Source organism: Malaclemys terrapin, chromosome 14 (genome assembly GCF_027887155.1).
Source record: "Malaclemys terrapin pileata isolate rMalTer1 chromosome 14, rMalTer1.hap1, whole genome shotgun sequence".
NCBI lineage: Eukaryota > Metazoa > Chordata > Testudines > Emydidae > Malaclemys > Malaclemys terrapin.
The window spans coordinates 35,270,299-35,290,792 of NC_071518.1; the positions used below are offsets into that span (position 1 = coordinate 35,270,299).

At 43.5% G+C, this 20,494-nt stretch overlaps 1 protein-coding gene across 2 annotated transcripts in view; it reads left to right on the top strand.

The window, feature by feature from the left end:
• The window catches only part of GNAO1 (G protein subunit alpha o1), a 315,387-nt gene that overhangs the window by 93,224 nt on the left and 201,669 nt on the right, over positions 1-20,494 (top strand). For both annotated transcript variants that reach the window (XM_054048942.1, XM_054048941.1), the window contains exon 3: positions 1,494-1,635. In XM_054048942.1, the coding sequence (XP_053904917.1) occupies positions 1,494-1,635 (142 nt within the window). The remainder of the gene's footprint in view (positions 1-1,493; positions 1,636-20,494) is intronic.

Genomic DNA, 20,494 nt, shown 5'->3' on the forward strand with positions numbered 1-20,494 from the left:
ATTATGGTCTGTTTTAGCAACTAGACTAATGAATGAGGGAATACAAATTGAGTAAGCAGTGATGGTTCTATTAAATTATTACTATGGCCTAAACAAAGAAGACCGGCATATGCTTGGATTTAGACCAGTTGTTTAGCATAAGATCTATAGACCTGATCATCTTCCAACACTGGAGAAAACCAGGAGTAGCTCCATTAAAGCAAATAAAGCTACATTGGTTTAAAGCTAGTGAGAGAAAAATCTATGGCATAGATCTGGATGGTTTTATATTAACGAGTATAAAGTCATATTTTCTGGTTTGAGTTGGAATAGGTAGTGGTGTTCTAATACCTTTTACATGTGAATAGAGAATAAAGAACTTCTGTGCATTCAGTGCCATACAAATGGTTTCTAGTGCACAGAACTGATACATTGACATAAGTTTCAGAGTGGTAGCCTTGTTAGTCTGTATCAGCAAAAAGAACGAGGAGTCCTTGTGGCACCCAAGAGACTAACAAATTTATTTGGGGATAAGCTTTCGTGGGCTACAGCCCACTTCATCAGATAAGTGGGTTTTAGCCCATGAAAGCTTATGCCCAAATAAATTTGTTAGTCTCTAAGGTGCCACAAGGACTCCTCGTTCTTATTGTCATAAGTATAATTTCTATGCAGTCTTGGGTCAAGAGAAATTTGTGACCTAACTCAGGTTATTAGCCCTTCTTAGGGTGTGCAGATGGCAGAGCTCCTTATGGTAAACTTGTATATTGAGCAGGTGATTCCAATGGGTTGTAAGTGCCAAGCCTGCCCAGAGGATTCAGGGGGCCTGGGGTCTTCGGCAGCGGGAGTCCTTCCACGCCGGGTCTTCAGGGTGAGTGAAGGACCCGCCGCCAAAGACCCGGAGCGAAAGAAGCTCCGGGTCTTCGGCAGCGGGTCCTTCACTCGCTCTGGGTGTGTTCGGAGGCACTGAAGGACCTGCCGCCGAAGACCCACCAAAAACTTTCGTGGGGGCCCCTGCAGGGCCTGGGGCAAATTGCCTTACTTGCCACCCCCGCCGGCCCTGGTAAGTGCTATATTATAGATGTGTTTGTGGCTGTCTACAGGCCTGATCCAATTCCCATTGGAATCAAGGGAAACATTTCCATAGACCTCAGTGTGAGGTGGATTGGGACCTGAAACCTCATCTAGGCTCCCAATGGCTGCTACTGTCATACAATTGGAATATGAAGCCGTTCAAGTTCCACTCCAGGTTCAAATGCGTACAATTAAATGGGAGGCAGACAACTGCAGTAAACCAGGTCCCGGTGTGAGGTCTCATCATGAAGCCAGTGAGAAGAAAACTAGAATGTCACTCTCAAAAGCCTGAAGCACTGCTAATGGGAAACACTGGTCTAGTAAAAGAAATGCCAAGTAAATTAGGCCAATCAAGTTATTGAATCAGTTTTTAAACAACTTTGTTCTAACGCTTCAATGCAAATGACATTTGTCTCAGGTCTTTCTCATTTCTTTTTATGCAGGATCATTCATGAAGATGGTTTCTCCGGAGAAGACGTGAAGCAGTACAAGCCTGTGGTCTATAGCAACACTATTCAGTCTCTGGCAGCTATCGTCCGTGCCATGGATACCTTGGGCATTGAATACGGTGATAAGGAGCGAAGGGTAGGTCAATATCCAATTGAAATGATGGACTGAATGATTTGCAAAGAGCTGATTTGGAGGAAAAACTAGAGATTACATAGCACGAGAAGAGGCATATTTGCACAACCCAAACACATCTAGGGGAAGATTTTCAGACATTTAGTTACGCAATTGCATGACTAATTTAATCAGTTTGTGCAAATTGCATGTGCAAGTGGCTAACTAAATAGATATGCATGTGCAATTACTAATATGCACGTGCAATTGTGGTAATTATGGGCACAACTGCCTCTCTAAACAGTATGAAAATGGGGCCATAGGTGCTTCCATATTACAAAACCCAGCCGTCTCTGGACACGGCAGTGCATGGTCTCTTTTATAGGTCACAAATAGGTTCCTATTCTCCTACAAAGGTCCAAAATACAGATATGAGCAAACAAAGTTGTGATAACAGTACAGTAGATATTTTCTACCCATTGGAAAGTTGCTTGAGGCAAAAAAATCAAACATTTCACAGAGAAAGTTCTGCTAATGTTCAGGTGTCTTCCTTGGGCCTTGTCTACGTGGGAAAGTTTTTTTCAGAATAATTTTAGTTTTTTCAGAGTAAATGGCCTTGTGTCTGCAAAAAAAATTTCTTTTTTTAATTATCTGGTTTCTTATTCTGCATTAACAATCTACTTTGGAAGTGAAATAACTTCTGGAATGAGGGTTTCCCCCCCAGAATAAGGTGTGTGTGGAGGCATGCAGCAACTGTAGTATTTCAGATTAACTACTCCACTTCTGGCAGTCTTACCGCTGCTATCCATTTGCTTAGCTTCTCACTTGGATTGGCATGTCTGTTTACCTATGTGCCCTCTACTGCTCTGGGGTCATTTGGACCCGATATCACTTTGCCCACAGCAAGGAGGTGTCAGTGTTGCTGGTTTTTCCATAAGGAAACTAAATCCTGGTGATATTTTCTACCATGACTTACAGCATAGGGACTATATACCATTGGAGATCTTGTGAGCAGTTTGAGAACCAGCATGATGGCTTTGAACGGAATACTTTAATCTGTTGATTAGTCAGTGACTCAGCTCTAACCAATGCACATAGCTTGTCTTTGCTAAAATCTATGCACGCGGGGGGGGGGGATCATTCTCCATGTCTGATAAATAGTCTGTGACAGATGGCTTTAAATATAAAATTTAATTTTTTTATGCACGAAATCCTAATTCTCTGAGGTTAAACCCATTCCACTTAGGCTCTGGCTTTACCAACTAATGGAGGATCTCAGTAATCAGGACTATGACTAATGAAAAATTGCTGCCTGAAACCTTTGTATAGCATTAAAGGTTATGTCAGTTCCTGTTCCTGCAGAGAAGGTGCCAACTGTTCCCGTGGAGAATTCCTGTTACACCAAGGGGACTTGAGGACCACCCCTCATGTTCTCCCTGCCTCACGGAAACAGTGTCGTGGTGACCAGAAGCTGAGGTTTGCTTGGATTGTTGCTAACTCCGCTCCCCTTGCTATTCTGGGCCAAATTTTTAAAGACTGCCTCTAAACTGCAGACACTCAGTCTCCCACACACAAAATCACAGTTTGAACACACAATCTGAATGGTGGGTGTACAGAAATGCAGAGGCAGGGGTGAAGCCGTGGGCTTGGGATTCTTTGTTTTCGGTGCATGCCCCACTTTTCATTGAGCTAATAGCCAAATCTTGGCAGCCCTTACTTAGCCAAAACCCCCTTTGGACTTCTAAGGATCAGGTCCTATAGATATAGGGTTTGAACAATGCCTCTCCCACCTTAAGGTAACTGGAAAGGCTCCCGTTGATGTCTCTGGGAATTAGATCAGGTCCATAAATAATAAAATATTCTTTGAACATGAGGACACCCAGCAATGTACCAGTGACACCCCTGTAATTTTGCACATATCTTCATTATACACAAGTCAATGAACAGACATTTTTTAAAACAATGCCTCTGACACGCAGCGTGTGTATGTCCCATCACGGGATTTTGGAAATAAGCAACAGGCATGTGAGTTTAGAACCTGCGAAGCAATGGGTTACTGCAAAGCGTGATCTGGCATAATACCAACTCTTGGATCCAGCTTTGAGAAAATCTTGTTTTTAAGCCAATTAGACTCAAACTTTAAGGCCAGAAGGGACCATCATGATCATCTAATCTCATCTCCTGCACATCACAGGCCACAGAACCTCACCCCGCCACTCCCGTAATAGACCCATAACCTCTGGCTGAGTTACTGAAGTCCACACATCATGATTTAAAGACTTTAAGTTACAGAGAATCCACTATTTATTCTAGTTCATACTGGCAAGTTACCTCTGCCCCATGCTCCAGAGGAAGGTGAAAATTAGCCCATATTAGAAATAGGTATTACAAATCAATGCTTGTTCCACTTCCTGCACTATCTATAGGATCTTACACTAAGTGGTGAAACTTTTGGCCCATGATTTTTATCTTGACAATGTCACTTTCAGAGATACATGCAAAAGATTTAAGTGTATCAGACTTCTTTCCCCCTTCAATTATTTTCATCATAATCATAAAAAGAACCCACTCAGAATCAAAAGTGTATAGAATTAGAATAATGCAGTTAATAAAAAAAATTGGGGGGTGGTTTCTAGTCAAATGGAAGAATCCCAAGGATAGGTTCTCAGGAGTCCGCTATTGGTGAAGAGCAGAAAAAGGGTGACGTCATTTCATGTGAAGAAGCTACCAATGTCCCATAGGCTTCAGGTATTTCTACTTCCTTTCCGGATGTTGTGGTCTTGGTGGGAATTCTGAGAATTGCTCCATACTAGCTCCAGGAGAGAGGTCTCAAGTTTATTTTGAAGTCTGTTGCAGAGAGAAAGGCGATCTGCCGTTGGCTGGGCACCTGCCAAAGGCTGTTAGCCTAGAGGATATTGATAGGCTTTCTAAGATCAAATAATCAGGCTGGAGTCCATTCTCGCTGATCTGGTTCACTCGGGGTGGCTGGATTGACTTCCCTCGAGTTACACCTGTGTAAATCAGGAGTAAGTGAGATCAGAATAAGGGCCTTGTGGTCAGACAGCAGCTTATCTGTTTATTAATAAAAAGCACAAGATCAAGGAGAAACATGGTCTGGGATATTTCATAACAGATCCTTACATTTTCTGTTAGCTGATTTTCATAATATTTCTTCATTCTCCCTGATCTGGCTATTGTAGAAACCAGTTCTCCTGCCCTTTCCTTACCATTTGTTCCTTTCTCTTAGCTACCCCTTGCAAAAATTATTGGTATAATAATTTATTTTGATCTTGCAAGAAAGAGAAATATTATACAGTTTGTTTTCCTGCATTTATTAGTGCACGGGTGCTGCAGACAGAGGGTTTGGAGCATTAAACAGGCAATTTTACCTACACAATTCATCCCTTTAAAGCAATGCTTTTCCATTTTAAATCATTCCATAACAGGGCAGGTTAAAATGCGGTTCTTTTAGGGTGATGTTCACTACTACGTGCAAGACCTATGCCGTCCAGTTAGGTCACAAGAAGCAGTGGATATGTCTTGTGGTGGCCCTCTGCACCAGCGTGAATTTCACCTGGGGTTCTTTAGAGATGGAAACTTGACATTTGTAAATTTTCAGCCCCAAAGAACTTATTTCATTTATAAAGTGTGACTGAGATGAATGATCTTGGGTTTTGTTGTTGATGTAAGACTCATGGGTGGTTTCAGAGATGAGATCACTTGTTCATATTCACCCCTGACACTTCCATTAGGCTAAATATTAAGCCTCAAAGAAGAATCATAACTGAATCCCTTAGCTTTTGTCAGTCAAGGTCAGAAGATGAATATAGTAAGTGCTATACCAGACCAGAGATCCATTTATTAGCAGCCTGTCTCTGAAAAGATTAATGCCAGATGCTTCAGTAGAAAGGGTACTAACAGCATAAGGTACTCTAATTATGTACAATACCTTGCTAGGGAAATTTCATCCTGACCCCAACTGGTGATCAATGTTTGCCCTGAAGCAAGAGGATGAAGGGCTCTTGTGATGTTATTTTAATTATCTTAGCTTCAGATGCTGTTCTTACTTATATGCATCAAATTTATTTTTAAAGTTACTAGAGGCCAAACAGAAGAGTCCATTGGCAGGAAGAATTTTCTTTTATAGATTCTCCAGAGTCGCCTCATCAGTAGTTCATTATTACTACTAGTAGTAGTTGGAAGTGCATGCTGTCAGAGTTACGTGTGAAAAAAAGCCAAAAATGGCAGAGAACTTAAAAATTGGACATAAATGACTGTGAATTCCAGTGATGATTGAACCTGGTGAATGGTGGCAGCTGGGACAAATAATCCACCATCTATGCACTCTCCCTCATACAACCAATGAGATTGTTACATGCAAATTAGCTGTAGAGTAAGGCTGGTGATTGGTTGAGTTACACTGGTCTAGGACTGTTGACACGGCGTAGAAACAGCCTTTACTTTAGCTGGAAGCCCAAGCTGTTGCACAGGTGTAATCTGTAAAGTCAAAATGGCTGAGAACTTAAAAATTGGACCAGACCAGACCATGAAACCTGGTGATATTCTAAACAAAAAGAGCTCTCCACATGCCTGCAGCTGTTTCCATCACTTCACACTGACTCAGACGTTCTAGGCTTCAGAGTGACAATCCTAGAATCTTACTATATAGATTGGGGATTTTGATGGCCAGATTCTGCCCCTGGTCACGTGTGTGAGACAGTTGATTTCAGAGAGTGTGCATGAGTGTAACTGAGGGCTAAATTTCTGCTCAAATACCCGTACTTGGCCCAGAAGGAACATGTGTGTATTTCTCGTCATTACCTTTCTAACTGGATTCATTGCAGGAAAACTAAGTAAAGTTCAGGCCATAAAATGTAGGCCTACACGTTAGACAGCCCTTCAAAGTGCCAGCGTCTCTGAAAAATGCTCCTTCTCTTTAACTCATCCTTTTAATCACACTGATCAGTGAAGTCATGTAGGGGAACCTGAAGTCTAAAGTTAGTAATTTAAAGAAAAAACAAATCAATGCAAGTGTTTGGATCGACCATAATTATGGGCAGATGGTTGGTTTTCAGCTCTTGCTTTGGGAGAGAGACAAGTGGGTGAAGTCTAAGGTTAAAAATCTGAGCTATTGGTCATGAAAAATACTTTGCAGTACAGGTCAATGCTGCCCTCAGAATACGTTTGAAGTATGCTTCCACTCAGTAGAAACTCTACACTTGTAACCATGTTGAGAGAATCTGGATGAGTTTATAAATTTTAGTGACCCAAACTCACAGGCATGCATAGCCATACATGCACTCTCACAAGGTTGAGGTAATTCTTTCTGTGTTTTGATTTCCTCTTCTTTATTGGTATTTTCACAAAAAAGGAGTGCAGGCTAAAATAGGTTTGTATTGGCACAATGGACTGTAAATCGTCATCAAAGTTCTCATAGGATGGTGTATAAAATGCATATTTACATAGTCTAAGCCTATAAGTGTGCACTGTGAGCTAAGTGACTTCTTTACAATGCAGGTTATTGACCAGATATCTGGAGATGCTACAGTCTAATCTGACCATACATATTTAAACATTCTTTAAATGCATGGTATTGCCCAATTAGCCTTTGGCTTATCTGACTCCCTAAGAGGCTGTTGTTTAAGCAAGTGTTTTTAATGCCCATGAAATGAAGCGGTCTGTGTATTGAAATTCCCTCAAAGGTCATTACTGTACATGTAGTCAAGTATCAGGGGGTAGCCGTGTTAGTCTGTATCTACAAAAACAACAAGGAGTCTGGTGGCACCTTAAAGACTAACAGATTTATTTGGGCATAAGCTTTCGTGGGTAAAAACCTCGCTTCTTCAGCTGCAGCTGAAGAAGCGAGGTTTTTACCCACGAAAGCTTATGCCCAAATAAATCTGTTAGTCTTTAAGGTGCCACCAGACTCCTTGTTGTTACTGTACATGTAGAACAGCCAGTTTTAAAAGTTGAAAGCCCACATTCTCTCTCTCTCTCTCTCATATATACACACACACACACACCTACCTATTATGTTATGGCAGCATACCTATGATGGCTAAGAGTATGACCACAAAAAAAAATCATACTCCCAAACTGACACTGCTATGCCAGCGAACCCCTCAGTGTAGAGACATCTATACAAACCGAAGAGTGCTTCCATCAGCTTAGCTAACATTGTTTGGGGGAGGTGGCAGAGCTATGCCGGGAGAAGAACTCCTTCTGTTGGCATATGCTGCATCTACACTAGGAGGCTATGCCGGCATAGATATACCAGCCTAGGGTCTGTGACATAGGGCTGTTCTCCAGTTACTGGGGGCTCGATGCCTGGCGATTGATCCACCGGGGGTCGATTTAGCCGGTCTAGTAAAGACCTGCTAAATCAACCGCTGATCACTCTCCCGTCAACTTCAGTACTTCACTGGAATGAGAAGCATAAGGTAAGTCAATGGGAGAGTTTCTCCCGTCAACCCAGCACGGTGTAGATACAGCAATAAGTCAACCTAAGGTAGGTCAATTCCAGCTACATTATTCACGAGGCTGGAGTTGCGTAAAACTTAGGTCGACTTAGCCCCGTAGTGTAGACCTGCCCATAGACATGGGCTATATCACAAGTGACAGGACCATAACACATGTGATCACTTGGCAGCTTTTCACTATTTATGTTGCAGTCATTTGAGTTAAGCAAGTACGGGGAGAAAAAAAAAAGAGCATCTCATATGTGATTCTGAAAGGAATAAAGAATTGCTCCTGGTCTTGCATCTTCCATACCAAGTTCCAGCCCCTCGTGAAAGAAAGAATGAGTTAGGAACCTCAGCATGGAAATCTTCTGGCTGGTAGATTCCCAGCAAAAGCATTAGCACCTGCCAATTACTAGTGGGATTATATTTTGTTAAATCTCTCCATCCTCAGAATTGTAGGAGCTGTATTAATATATAATATCCCACTCTGCCTCTGGAGAGGAATGATTTTCTAGGTCAGTCTGGTACCAGTCAGCTCTGAGCACTCCTTGGCACAGCCATCCTAGCTTAGCAGATTTGTGAAAAAATTGTGGGTTTTATGATAAAAACATGAAATTTGATATGTAAAAACATGAGTCTTAGGGCATGACCCAATCAAGATTTTCAGATATGGGGCTATGGCCAAGTCATGCCATGTTGACTGTAGCAGCCATTTTAAATTCTGAATGCATTTTTTCTACTGATGTTTTTCGGATACCGATTGTTTATGGTATTAAACCATCCCAGTGGGGTTTTGTGTTTGTACATTTAGATTCCTATTGTCTTAGGAGTCCCAAAAACTAAAGCAATGAAGTGTAAGGGGTTGAGGTTATACAAAAATAGTGAAAATTAACATGCTCGGTAGTATGTTGCCAGAGAGTAGTTACTAAAATATTGATTATACAGAAAAAAATAAATAAGTTTACAAACATCTGTTCATGAACAGAAAGTCACATTTCTCTAATAATGATAATTCAAAGATTGATCGATGCATAACAGGATATTGATGTGTCTCAAAAAGATGGAAAAGGCCACTTACATAAACATGCAGCCTAAAATGAATGAAGAAACAAGAAGGACATTCCCAGTCTTCAGTATATTGAAACATCTCATTCCCCACATTTTTCAAGGAGGAGAGCTGCAGTTTGGTCTTGGAGGTCTCCTTCACGAAGGTCCGCTGAACAAGGGGACTTTATTTCACTTGATAAGCTCTGTTAATGGCTTGGTTTTATCTTGCAATCTCTCTGTTACAAACATGCCATACTGCTTCTGCCCAGTCTTCTCAGTGTCCGTAACAGAGACAATCACAGCAGGGCCTACAAATGTCTTTGGTGTCCAGTTTAACTAAGTCTACACTCTCTTCTGAGAAGGGGTTGCTCATGTCTTCTATGACCTCAACAGGTGCCTTGACATGCCATGCAAAAGAAGGCTGGACACCTTTTACCTGCTCATGGTGCTTTGTGTTAGACCCTTTTCTGGTGGTTCCTTTCTCTGCTGTGGCTTCAAATTCTCCTGTCAACCTGGCCACTTCTGGTCTCGCTGTCATCCTGTGCTGAGGGTCCTCTGGCCTTTGTGTTACTCCAGCAGCTCCACCATCTATTTTGATTGTAGCATCATTTTGCTCATGAGCTTGGTAAAGCTCAATTGCAGAGAAAATGTGCTATGTTGTGCAAACTGTAAAGTTCTCCTTTAGGGACTCTCTAGCTGTGTCTGGAAGCATTGTGTGAAGACTTTACCATATCATAGGCACCCAATGAACAGCTCCCATTGGCCAGGAACGGCAAACCGCAGCCTTTGGGAGCTGGGAACGGCTGTACCCGCGGACACTCGAGGTAAACAAAGCGTATCACGGCCCATCAGGGGCTTACCCTGAACAAGCCACGAACCAAGTTTGGGAACCACGGATCTAACGCAAAGAACCAGGGCGACAGCTTTCTGTGGCATTCAATGTAGAGAGCAAAGTGTGCCTGTGGATTGACAACACATTGGGGTCAATACAAGGAGCTCCGGATGAAGTGTGATATGCCAGACGTGGAACAATAGGTTTTCTAGTTTTTTCTTGTCACACCATGACAATACCCATGAGTGCCTCATCTTCCCTGAGACCTTGCGTATACTGTCTGTATGCATTTTGGAGCAAGATATACAGAGTACTAGCAGTTGGGCACACCTAGTTCATGTGACATGAGATGCTTTCATGAAGGAATAAGCCATTCCTGGAGAGGCCACTTTGGCCTCAACAATGGCTTCCGTCCATCCACGGTCTTCCAGTCAATCTCCAATCAGCTTTAGACTTGCCATCTCCAGATGAAGACCACCCAGCATAAGGACAATTTTTTCCTCCCCATAACCAGCAGGTATCAGCTGTATCTGTTTGGTTATGGTGAAAAGGGGCAGACCCACAGTGGGTTTAGGTGGTGTACAGCATTCCTTATCACATCTGTGGCATGGTGAATCATTGCTAGAGACTTGGAATCATCTGGAAAGAGAGGAAGAAGCACAGTAAGGGCTGGGGCAAAATCTGGCACTGGCTGTTTGCTGTCATGGTAAGCTGGCCATGGAATGTCTTGATCTCCATTAAAGGTATTCAGATTTGCTGCTTGCCTTACTTGTCCAAGCCCTCTGCATTCTTCTTGCAGGGCTTAGGTAATCAGTTGGCAGTCAGTCTTGATTTCAACATTTGCAGCAGGGATGGTTTTCTTCAAGATCAATGGAGGGACAATTGTGTAAGACTCAGGAAGTGATGAGAGTCTTCTTCACTGATGCTGCAGTCTCTCAGTCCTGGGTAGGAATTCCATGGACAACTCCCTCCACTTGAGTACTGGATCGTGAGAAAGTGGAAGGAGTCTGTTGCTATAGTAGAGATGGGCTTGTGGTCTCTGTTGTCTATGGACGCAGTAGCAAACAGATCATCACAAAGCTTTAGAGGACAGACTATATTCTCATGTTCAAAGTGTTGGCATGCACTGTTTGCCTTGCTGGTAGAGATGGCCAACACTGTCATAGGAGATGGACAATCCAAGTTTCAAGAAGTTATCTACTAGCTCAGTTTTTCATGTCTGTGCATGAAGCCTCAAACCAGCACAGATTGGTAAAAGCATGTCTCAAGCTTTGTTGTAGTGCAAACTTTTTGTGCCTTCACGGCATTGCATGTTACTTTAGCATAACTGGTGCAGTACAACAGCAAGGGTAGCTGTATTAATGGACACTTGTTCTGACTGTATTTTAATGTTCGGACCATCCAATATCACAGACATCAGTGGCAATAGTGATTCCGGCATCCTGGGTCCAATGATGCAGTATCCTGTGTTTTCATTTGAAACACGTGCCTTCAAATAACTTTTGCTTTTCGGGACAGGTGACATGCTTCTTCGTCACAGTCTTCCTCACATGCTTTTTGGAGGACATGTCCAATATCCTGGTTAAAGCCAAAGACCACATCGGGTCCTTCTTTGTGCGCTTGAGGATCTGGAATGTGTCAAAGTATACAGGATTTTAGTTCAGTGCTGTGAATGCACCCAGCCAGTGTCACTTCCAGATAGTCTAGTGCAGCTGTATATAGCCTTGGGAGATCTGCTAGTTCGAAGACTGGAGCCACATCTTCAGTCTTGTCTCTTCAGTGTATGCCATCAGTTCAGCAAAGGCAATCCCATGCAACATCTTCTCCATGTTGGTTTGCTCAGTTTTCTTGTCCCTGACTTTGTTAGAGAGAGACACCAAACATCTTGCATGATACTTTGCCTCTTGGGCCACTAAGTCTCTTGCACTTAGTTTTGCAAGCAAGCTCTGGTCTTGCAGCTGAGTGCACACTTGTGGACTCGAAGATCAATGCTGAAGGTAGAAGCTTCATGGAAGCCTTCTGACAATAGGTTCATGTCACAAATAAAGCACGCTTCTTTTTCTGGGGGGGCCTTTATGTTGCTCAGTTAAATATGCATATTTCCTCTGCAATTCATCTGGGTTAATCCACAACTTTCTCAGGTTTTTTTTCCCCTCAGCCCTTTTAAGTGTGATAACGTTAAAACTTGATATAGCAGGATTTGTGCCAACATCCATTGTTCTTGGTCAGAGTCTTTTCAATACTATCACTATCATCTAATCTACACAGATCTATTTGTATGGGAAGTGCCTTCAGCTTATGAAAGTGTCTGACATTGTTTGATAGCCAGATCCAACATGTGCTCTTTTTGATTCTGCTGGATCAATCAACTGCACCTGGGTCTTCCTGACAAACACACACTTGCTCCAGTCAGTGGAGGAATAGGATGTCTCCACTGCTGGATCTGGCTCTCGAATAAACATGTATCTTTCTGATATGTTAGAAGCTCTAGTAACAGCCAGTAGTAATCTGATATCTTTTGCTGCTGTGAACAGTTAATATTACCCATTCACCAAGCAGCTTTCACACCATCAAAGTAGCATCTGAAAGAAAAGAGAAATGTGATTCAATTCCGCCAAGACTACACTGACAATCCAAATTAGTACAAAATGTGTCCTTACGCCAAACCTCAAATTACAGACCTCAAAGTCGCAATACTCCAACAAAAAAACTTCAAAAACAGACTCCAACGAGAAGCTGCAGAATTTGAATTAATTTGCAAACTGGATACCATTAAATTAGGCTTGAATAAAGACTGGGAGTGGATGGGTCATTACACAAAATAATGCTAATTTTTCCCCCTACTGTTATTCACACCTTCTTGTCAACTGTTGGAAATGGGCCACCCTGATTATCACTACAAAAGGTTTTTTTTCCTCCTGCTGATAATAGCCCGCCTTAATTGATTACTCTCGTTATAGTTGGTATGGCAACACCCATTTTTTCATGTTCTTTATATATATATATATATATATATATATATCTTCCTACTGTATTTTCCACTGCATGCAGCCGATGAAGTGGGTTTTAGCCCACGAAAGCTTATGCTCAAATACATTTGTTAGTCTCTAAAATGCCACAAGGACCCCTCATTCTTTTTGCTGATACAGACTAATATGGCTGCTATTCTGAAACCTGACACCAAGTTAAATTTCTACAAAACGCTCACTTAGGCCTCCATACTTATAGTCACACCTGTCTGCTTAGGTGCAACTTGGACACTCCCTCATGAAATGATCTTTAAATTTAACGCTATAAGTAGAAAGAATTCTACCTTCGTTTAACTAATACACTTGGGAGCCACAAGACAGGAATGTCGCAAGAAAAGCAACTGACAATGGTGAAAGGATGTGTTAAATAAAGCCATTCACTCCCAGTTTTAACATAGACACCCATTAAAGCCCTGCACACGTGTTTATCTGGTGTGTAATTAAGGGAGTCATGAACATGCTGAGGAACCAGAAAAGGTGCAAGGAAGGTCTAACAGCGCCTCACACACCCTATTTAGTTTGGTGCTGTGAGTATGCAGGACAGTTTTACTGGGTGGAAAATTTAAGCTTTAAGGGGTGAAATTGCATAAATCCAACACGTTTATTTAAAACTCAACTATACCAAGGCCTGGACAGCACTGTTATACCCTCCTACATGACGTGGAATGTTTTGGAAAGATGCCGCTTCGTGTTCCATAGCAGGGCTTTATAGAGACCATAAAAGAGACGATCCTTGAAATAATCCATTTTAAATGGAACTTGTTGCTCGCTGGCTCAGGACCTTTGGGGATTTTATTTAATTTCTGGCTGATGAGGGGTCATGCTATGTGTATCCAGTTGCTCTTTATTTTATTATTGAGGGCTTAGTATATTAAAAAGGCTTTCAGTAACTTGGGACAGAATCTAGATCTGATAGACAGTGAAGCTAGCCTGCAAGTCATGTGACTTTCAAGTTAACCACAGACAGCTATGACACTTTCTCTTGCCAGTATTTATTCAATAGAATGAGACCTGGACCTCAGCGGGACCTCCAGTTTTGCTGCATGTAGTGGAGAATACAGACAGGACCTGCCACCCCTTTCTATGGTAGATTTATCATAAGAACATCAACCATTATATTCTGTTGTAGCTAAAAGGAATTTCCACCATGGTGAGTGTCATGGTGACACATTACCTAGGGCTGCTTCACAGGATATCCATCTGGCACTCAGCAATTTTAGGGACAGGTGCCCCATACTAAATTAAATAGGCTGATAAGTCTTTTTTATGTCCATGGCTAAGCCACACCTCCCTTTCTCACCTTCCCACCCCCTCCTCCTGCAAAACCTGATATGATGAGGTATGTTTCCGTAACCATCATTCACATTTTTGGGCAGCAGAGGGAAATCAAAAAATGCAGTGAGTTTCTCAGGGAAAAAGAAAAAGGCGCTTGTTATGTTCTCAGTCTGTCTTGTTGCTATGGGAGATGGTTGGCTCATTCAGGGACTCTGGCTGAGATGGCCAATGCATTTGGTTTAAACTCACAGAAAAAGGGAGTGAGGGAACGAGAGCAATTGAGAGAGAACTGATGGTGAATACTGGAGAAGGGAAATACGTTCTGCGTGTACAGTGTACGCTCCAAATGCCCCATTACAAATGCAGCAAGAATCTCTGAAGTGGAAAGCTGCTTGACACACATTAGGTTAATGCTTTTTCTTCTTCTGTCCTCCCCCATGCTATCCCTCCCCCGGTCCCCTGCAAAGTGCTGATACTGAGGGAAATCTCTCTCAGGAAAAAAGAACAACAAAACAGGGATCGGATCCATGCCTTGCCCAGCAAAAGAGCATTGAAAACTCCATTTGTGCAGTGTAAAAATGCTCCTGTAAAAAGAGAAGTCAGGACGCTAGGCATTGGAAACCACCTCCTCAGGACAGTTCTGTAAATCATGCAAGGAGGTCAGATTTCAATGGCCAATGAGAAGTGAGGGCCACAGGGCTGAAAGCCCTCAGCAGTGAGTGGCTTTAGGCCATGGGGTTATTCCAGCTCAGCTCAGGGGATCTTCATGGCAGTTGCTTTGTTGAGGACACAGGTTCTCCTGGTCTTTGTTGCTCTGCACAGCTGCAGTCAGAGCTCATTCTCACAGGCTGCACTGACGTATTTCCTTGATATATTCCTTTATCCTTTCCCTCTACCCGGCACTATCCCGCTGTCACTCAAAAGCTGTCCAGATATGCTGCTGAATTTCCTTTGGATCTCAGCAGCCTCTTGCACAGACCAACCTAAAAAACCACAACTTTCTAAAATACAAGGTTGCTCCATTATTGATTCATCAGTCCGTCTTCTTCCCGAACGTCTGTTCCCCAGAGCCCTTCTGTGAGTCCGTGTCATGAATTCTAAGAGGAATGCATTCAAAGCAGCCCCCAGAGCCTGTGCACAGATAGTCATTACCATCCTTAATGTGTTAAAAGAACTAAGTTGAGTCTATTCACACCCTGGTCTGATGCGCTTGGTCCCATTCCCTATCAGGAGGGCCATACGAGAAAGGCTCAGTGACACGTTTGTAGAGGAAAGAAAGCATGAAAGTCCAGAGAGCTGGGGGGGAACAGGTGGCTCAGTGAAGTCTGGGTTGGCTTTAGCAAACCAGATTAATACGCAGCGTTACCTCCCAGTAGCAGAATAGGTCATCATTCACTGAATAAAGGGTAGGGAACTGTCCTTTTAGAGCTGAGGGCAGGTCTTCACTACGGGGGGGAGGGGGTCGATTTAAGATACGCAGATTCAGCTACACAAATAGCGTAGCTGAATTCGACGTATCGCAGCCAACTTACCCCGCTGTAGGGACGGCGGCAAAATCGACCTCTGCGGCTTCCCGTTGACGGCGCTTACTCCCACCTCTGCTGGTGGAGTAAGAGCGTCGATTCGGAGATCGATTGTCGCGTCCCGATGGGACGCGATAAATCGATCCCCAAGAGGTCGATTTCTACCCGCCGATTCAGGCGGGTAGTGTAGACCTAGCCTGAAGGGGCGGCTGTTCCCATAGATTATTGGGTGTGGAATTCAGGAAGCACAATAGAGCTAAAGAGAAATAGCCATTTCAGTCTCTATTCGAAAGGAGAGCAGTTGGGAAAGTCTCTGCACCCAATCCTCAGCTAGTGTAAATTGGCATACTCACAGTGACTTGAGTGGAGCTACTGTTGATTCACACCCGCAGAGGACTGGCCCTCAGTTCAGTCCTGGCTGTTTAATGGTGAGGCGGGACATGAAGTGGTATAGTCTCCAACACAAGAGGAAAGAGGGCTCTGCCCAGCCCATGTAGACACATTTCACATCAATTAATATTTAAAACCAACTGGCTGGCACTAAGTGTGCTTAGAACTGTTGGCACTGAAAGAACTAATAAATGGAAAGTGTAGTGCAGACATGCTCTGGATTTGTTTATGAGTAATAGCTCTGGAGTATATTATTTTATTGCCACGATTGAATAAAATGGGTAGGGTTAGGACTTCATGAACTCTTTGCACGGAATCCCAACTGCACCCAAGATCAAAATGATGAACCTCAGCCTATGAAAGCTCTGCAAGCTTTGGGTTCACACAGCCTGACCCCACACCTCCTCTGAGTAGGCAAGTTCCAGGCCCTGCAGAGGGAATGGGGAGTGACCACACAGCACTCCTCTGAAGGTCAGGAGATCCACCAAGAGAGGACAAGCCTTTGTGGCCCTCAAGTCATCTCAGGGCAAGCACGGGACAAAACCTGGAGGAAAAAGAGGGACAGGTGAGTGGGTGTCCCATGTGGGGGAGATGGATGGAATAGGGTGTTTCATGTTTATAGAACCCAAACCTCAACCGGAAAAAGGTAGTTCATAGTCAATGCTCACAGAGCGAACTCTGCTGGGCTCAACTCCATAGCACATCCAGCAGCAATATCCAGGATATAGCACATTTCATCTGGGACTCAGTATTGGAATTGTTTCTGGGTCAGTGTTTAAAATCAGAGAACATTAGGATTAAATAGCTGTGCCATTAGCTAGCATGTGCATGGGAATACGTGAATTAATCACAGCAACGTACTGGGTAACAAGGGATGGAATAAGGCATTTATTGATGAAAGGCAACCCTCTGGACTAACCAATCAGATGGTGGCTTTGCTAAGGCAATACTAACTATTAAAAGTCAATTGTATGTTCATGCTAAAATTAAAATGATAAATGGACCAGACTCAGTTACACGGGTGTAAAGCTGGAGTGATTCCAGTGTAGTCAAGAGAGTTACTCCAGTTTTCCACCAGTGTGAGAGAGAGCAAAATTTGGGCCATTATTTTTACATAAAGCCTTAACCTGTGCCCCTTGAACTCATTAAAAAACTCATTGCACTGAGTAGTGCAGGATGGGGCCATAATATCTGTGCATCAGTTGCATTGGCACCTCACTGGTGTACAGGCGTGCCCAACAGATCAAAATCTACAGCCCCAAGAGTAGCACAGGAGCTTACTAATGCAGCCCATTACTTCAGCAGGATTCTGCACCGGGGGTAATGGTTCATGCTAGCAAATCCTATTGCAGGATTAGGACCTAAGTGAGTGAGAGTAGCAGGAACCCAGCACCGCTCAAAATCAGGCAGTAAGATTCCTAAGGATAAAACCCCACAAAATCAGCCACCAGGCCCTATGCCAGGGGATTTGGGCCTGGTGCAGCTCCCATTAAGTTAATGGAAAGGCTTCCCCTGATCCCAGTGGGAGCTGGAGCAGACCTTAAGTGAGAAAACATGAGCCTCAATACAGCAAGTTAGGTGAAAATGAAGGAGGAAAATTGCAGCCATCACCCAGAGATTTTTCCTTAATAAAAGAGGGAAAGGGGGAAAGAATCATTTAAGACCAACTGACCTTCAGACAATAGACTTTCACATTCCCATAGGGCCTTTCCTCCCCAGGGATCCCAAAGTCCGTACTCAGCTGCACAGAGTAAGGACTGAGTAAAGACATCAGGATTTCACCCAGTGCAAGTAATCGCTTCACCATCACAGAAATGCGGCCCACTCTGGAGTGGAGCATGATAGCTGTTTTACAGCACACAAGAATGCCATGTCCAACTGTAGGGGGGATTTAGGTAGGCAGAATGTAGTCACGCTCACCGGCATTTGGCCAGGATACTGGGTCTAATATCCCTTCTCCTGTATCAAATTCTCTTCAATGTATGCTAACCACAAGTGGTTTGGATGAGCTATCAATCCAAACACCCTGAAGATGGCACCTTCAGATGCACAGTGCTGCCTGGGGACATTTTATGGGACAATACAGACTCAGCAGGAGTGAACTGATGCCCTACTCTCTGTGGTTTTAACTGCTGTTAAACTTTTCCGCTTGTTGGCTAATCTAGGCTATAGCCCTAACTATATCATTCAAAGTGAAACCTTATTCCATTGCTGAAGATTTTCCAAACATAGGCATCAAGTGTCTCACTGGCCCACCCAGCTTGAAAATCATCTAAGAGGATGCTCACCCCCATATTCTTCCAGATCAAGCATTCTCCGTCCATTAGGACAATCCCTAGAGGGAGCATGACTGACCTCTCTGTCCACTGCCTTGGGCAGGTGTGTGCCCCTCGATGCTTTTACCTTTCTTCTCCTCTTACTCTGCACAACACAGACCTGTGCAGCTGCTGTCATTCCTTCAAGCCTGTTCCCTTAGCCTAGCTGCCATCTGCCAGATGGGGACAGCCTGGCATGCTCACCACAGCACTAAGATTGTTTCCTGCTGACTGACCACAGCAAGAGCAGATGCATTAGGCTGAATATTTCCAGCTCCCTATTTTGGGGGGCGGATGAGGGGGTCATCATAGCACCTTAGTTTTTAGGTCAGCGTCTTTATAAAAAAGGACTTGAGAAAACGACAGGTGAAATCTGAGCCTTGGAATCCCGAAGGGCTCACAAGCGCTGCAATACATCTTTCAAATGCCAGGCTTGGAGTGGGAGTGCAAACTTCCCCCGACCTCGCCACTCCCCCGAGTTGTGAGATTTGGGGGTATAAAAATGGTGTCTTTTGAGATTGTTATTTATTTGTTCACAGTAACAGTTAGAGTGGGTTAGGTGGTGTGCAGACAGAGAAGAAGGAACGGCCACTGGCCCAGGGAGCTCCCAGAGACAGGCAGACAAGCTGAGGTTAGCAGGAACAGTCATGCCAGCTAGATTCGCTATAAGCAGCTTGGCAGCAGTGAATCTTTGAGAGTGATTTAAATGTCGAGGACCTCAGGCAGCTCAGATCATGCAGCCTGGAAGAAGGCACGGGGGTGTTTATGTGGGAAAATGGTGCGCCAGGGGAGGAACACTGGGCGGAAGAGTGATAGGGCGGGGCAGAGTGTGATAGACAAGATGCCTGAATTTGAGGTGATAACAATGGTGGTTCCCATAGGCCTCTAAAATACCAGTCGGGTTATTCTGTGTCAAAGTAGGTCGGTCCAGATGGATAGAGCTGGGATAGGGCTAAGTTCTACCAGTAATACCGATGGTCCAGGGACATCTACATCGAGCACATCACCGGCCACCGACAGTACCAGGAGGCGTGAGCCAGAGTGACATCGTTCTCCCACTAGGAGAAAGGGACCAAGTGACCTTCTCCGTTGGATTATATGACCTGGAACCATAAACTCCCTGAACATTGACCCTCATTTGGTGAGATTTAATCTATCCTCATCATCATATCCACTCATTATTATCCACACCTGAACATAGCCACTTTATGAACTTCATACCCTCATATCTCAATGTCTGTACTTTGACTCATCAACCTTTTACCCCCAATCGGGGATATTGCAGATTATGTATTCCTCATGACACCTTATCTTAAACCAAACTTAGCACCCTCGATAATCTGTATGTTATTCCCTGATAACCAGAAACTTCTATGCTCAAACTCTGTTCACTATTTTTTTAACGTCATCTTAATAAATTTTTAAATCTGAGACTGAAGCGCAACCCTGCTGATTCAATCCATTCAACCCATTGCCCTAAAATGGGACTTTTTGAAAGTGATGGTCTTAAAAATGATGGTTTATTATAGACCCTAGAGCCAGGCATAAGGGCCTGTGACCATCCAGCCTTGTGTGTTCTCTTTGCTCCTTACAACGAATCAATTACTCATTGCCACCAATAGAGAGTCTAGAATCAGAATTTAGCTGGCCATGTTATTGATGCTCTACAAGGCTGATGTATGAGTTCACTTCTCTTCAGCTGCAGTATATTGGTTCTGCGTTGATGACAATGCTTAGATTTTGGTCAGTAAATCAAAAATAGAGAATGATTCTCACATAGGGAAAAGTTCTCTATACTAGGAGGTTCCACTTCTACACAGTCACTCTACTAATAAGCCCATGTTAATTTTACAGTGGAAACAAATTCTATCATCATGTCATAGCTGGCAGCATGGGCCACAACCGGAGAACAGATTTTGGCCCAACAAGAGAGCCGATTAAATAGACAGGCTAGAGACTGCCTTAGCACCAAGTAATCATTAGGCACTCAAGTGGGGCTGAGTTAGTCTGT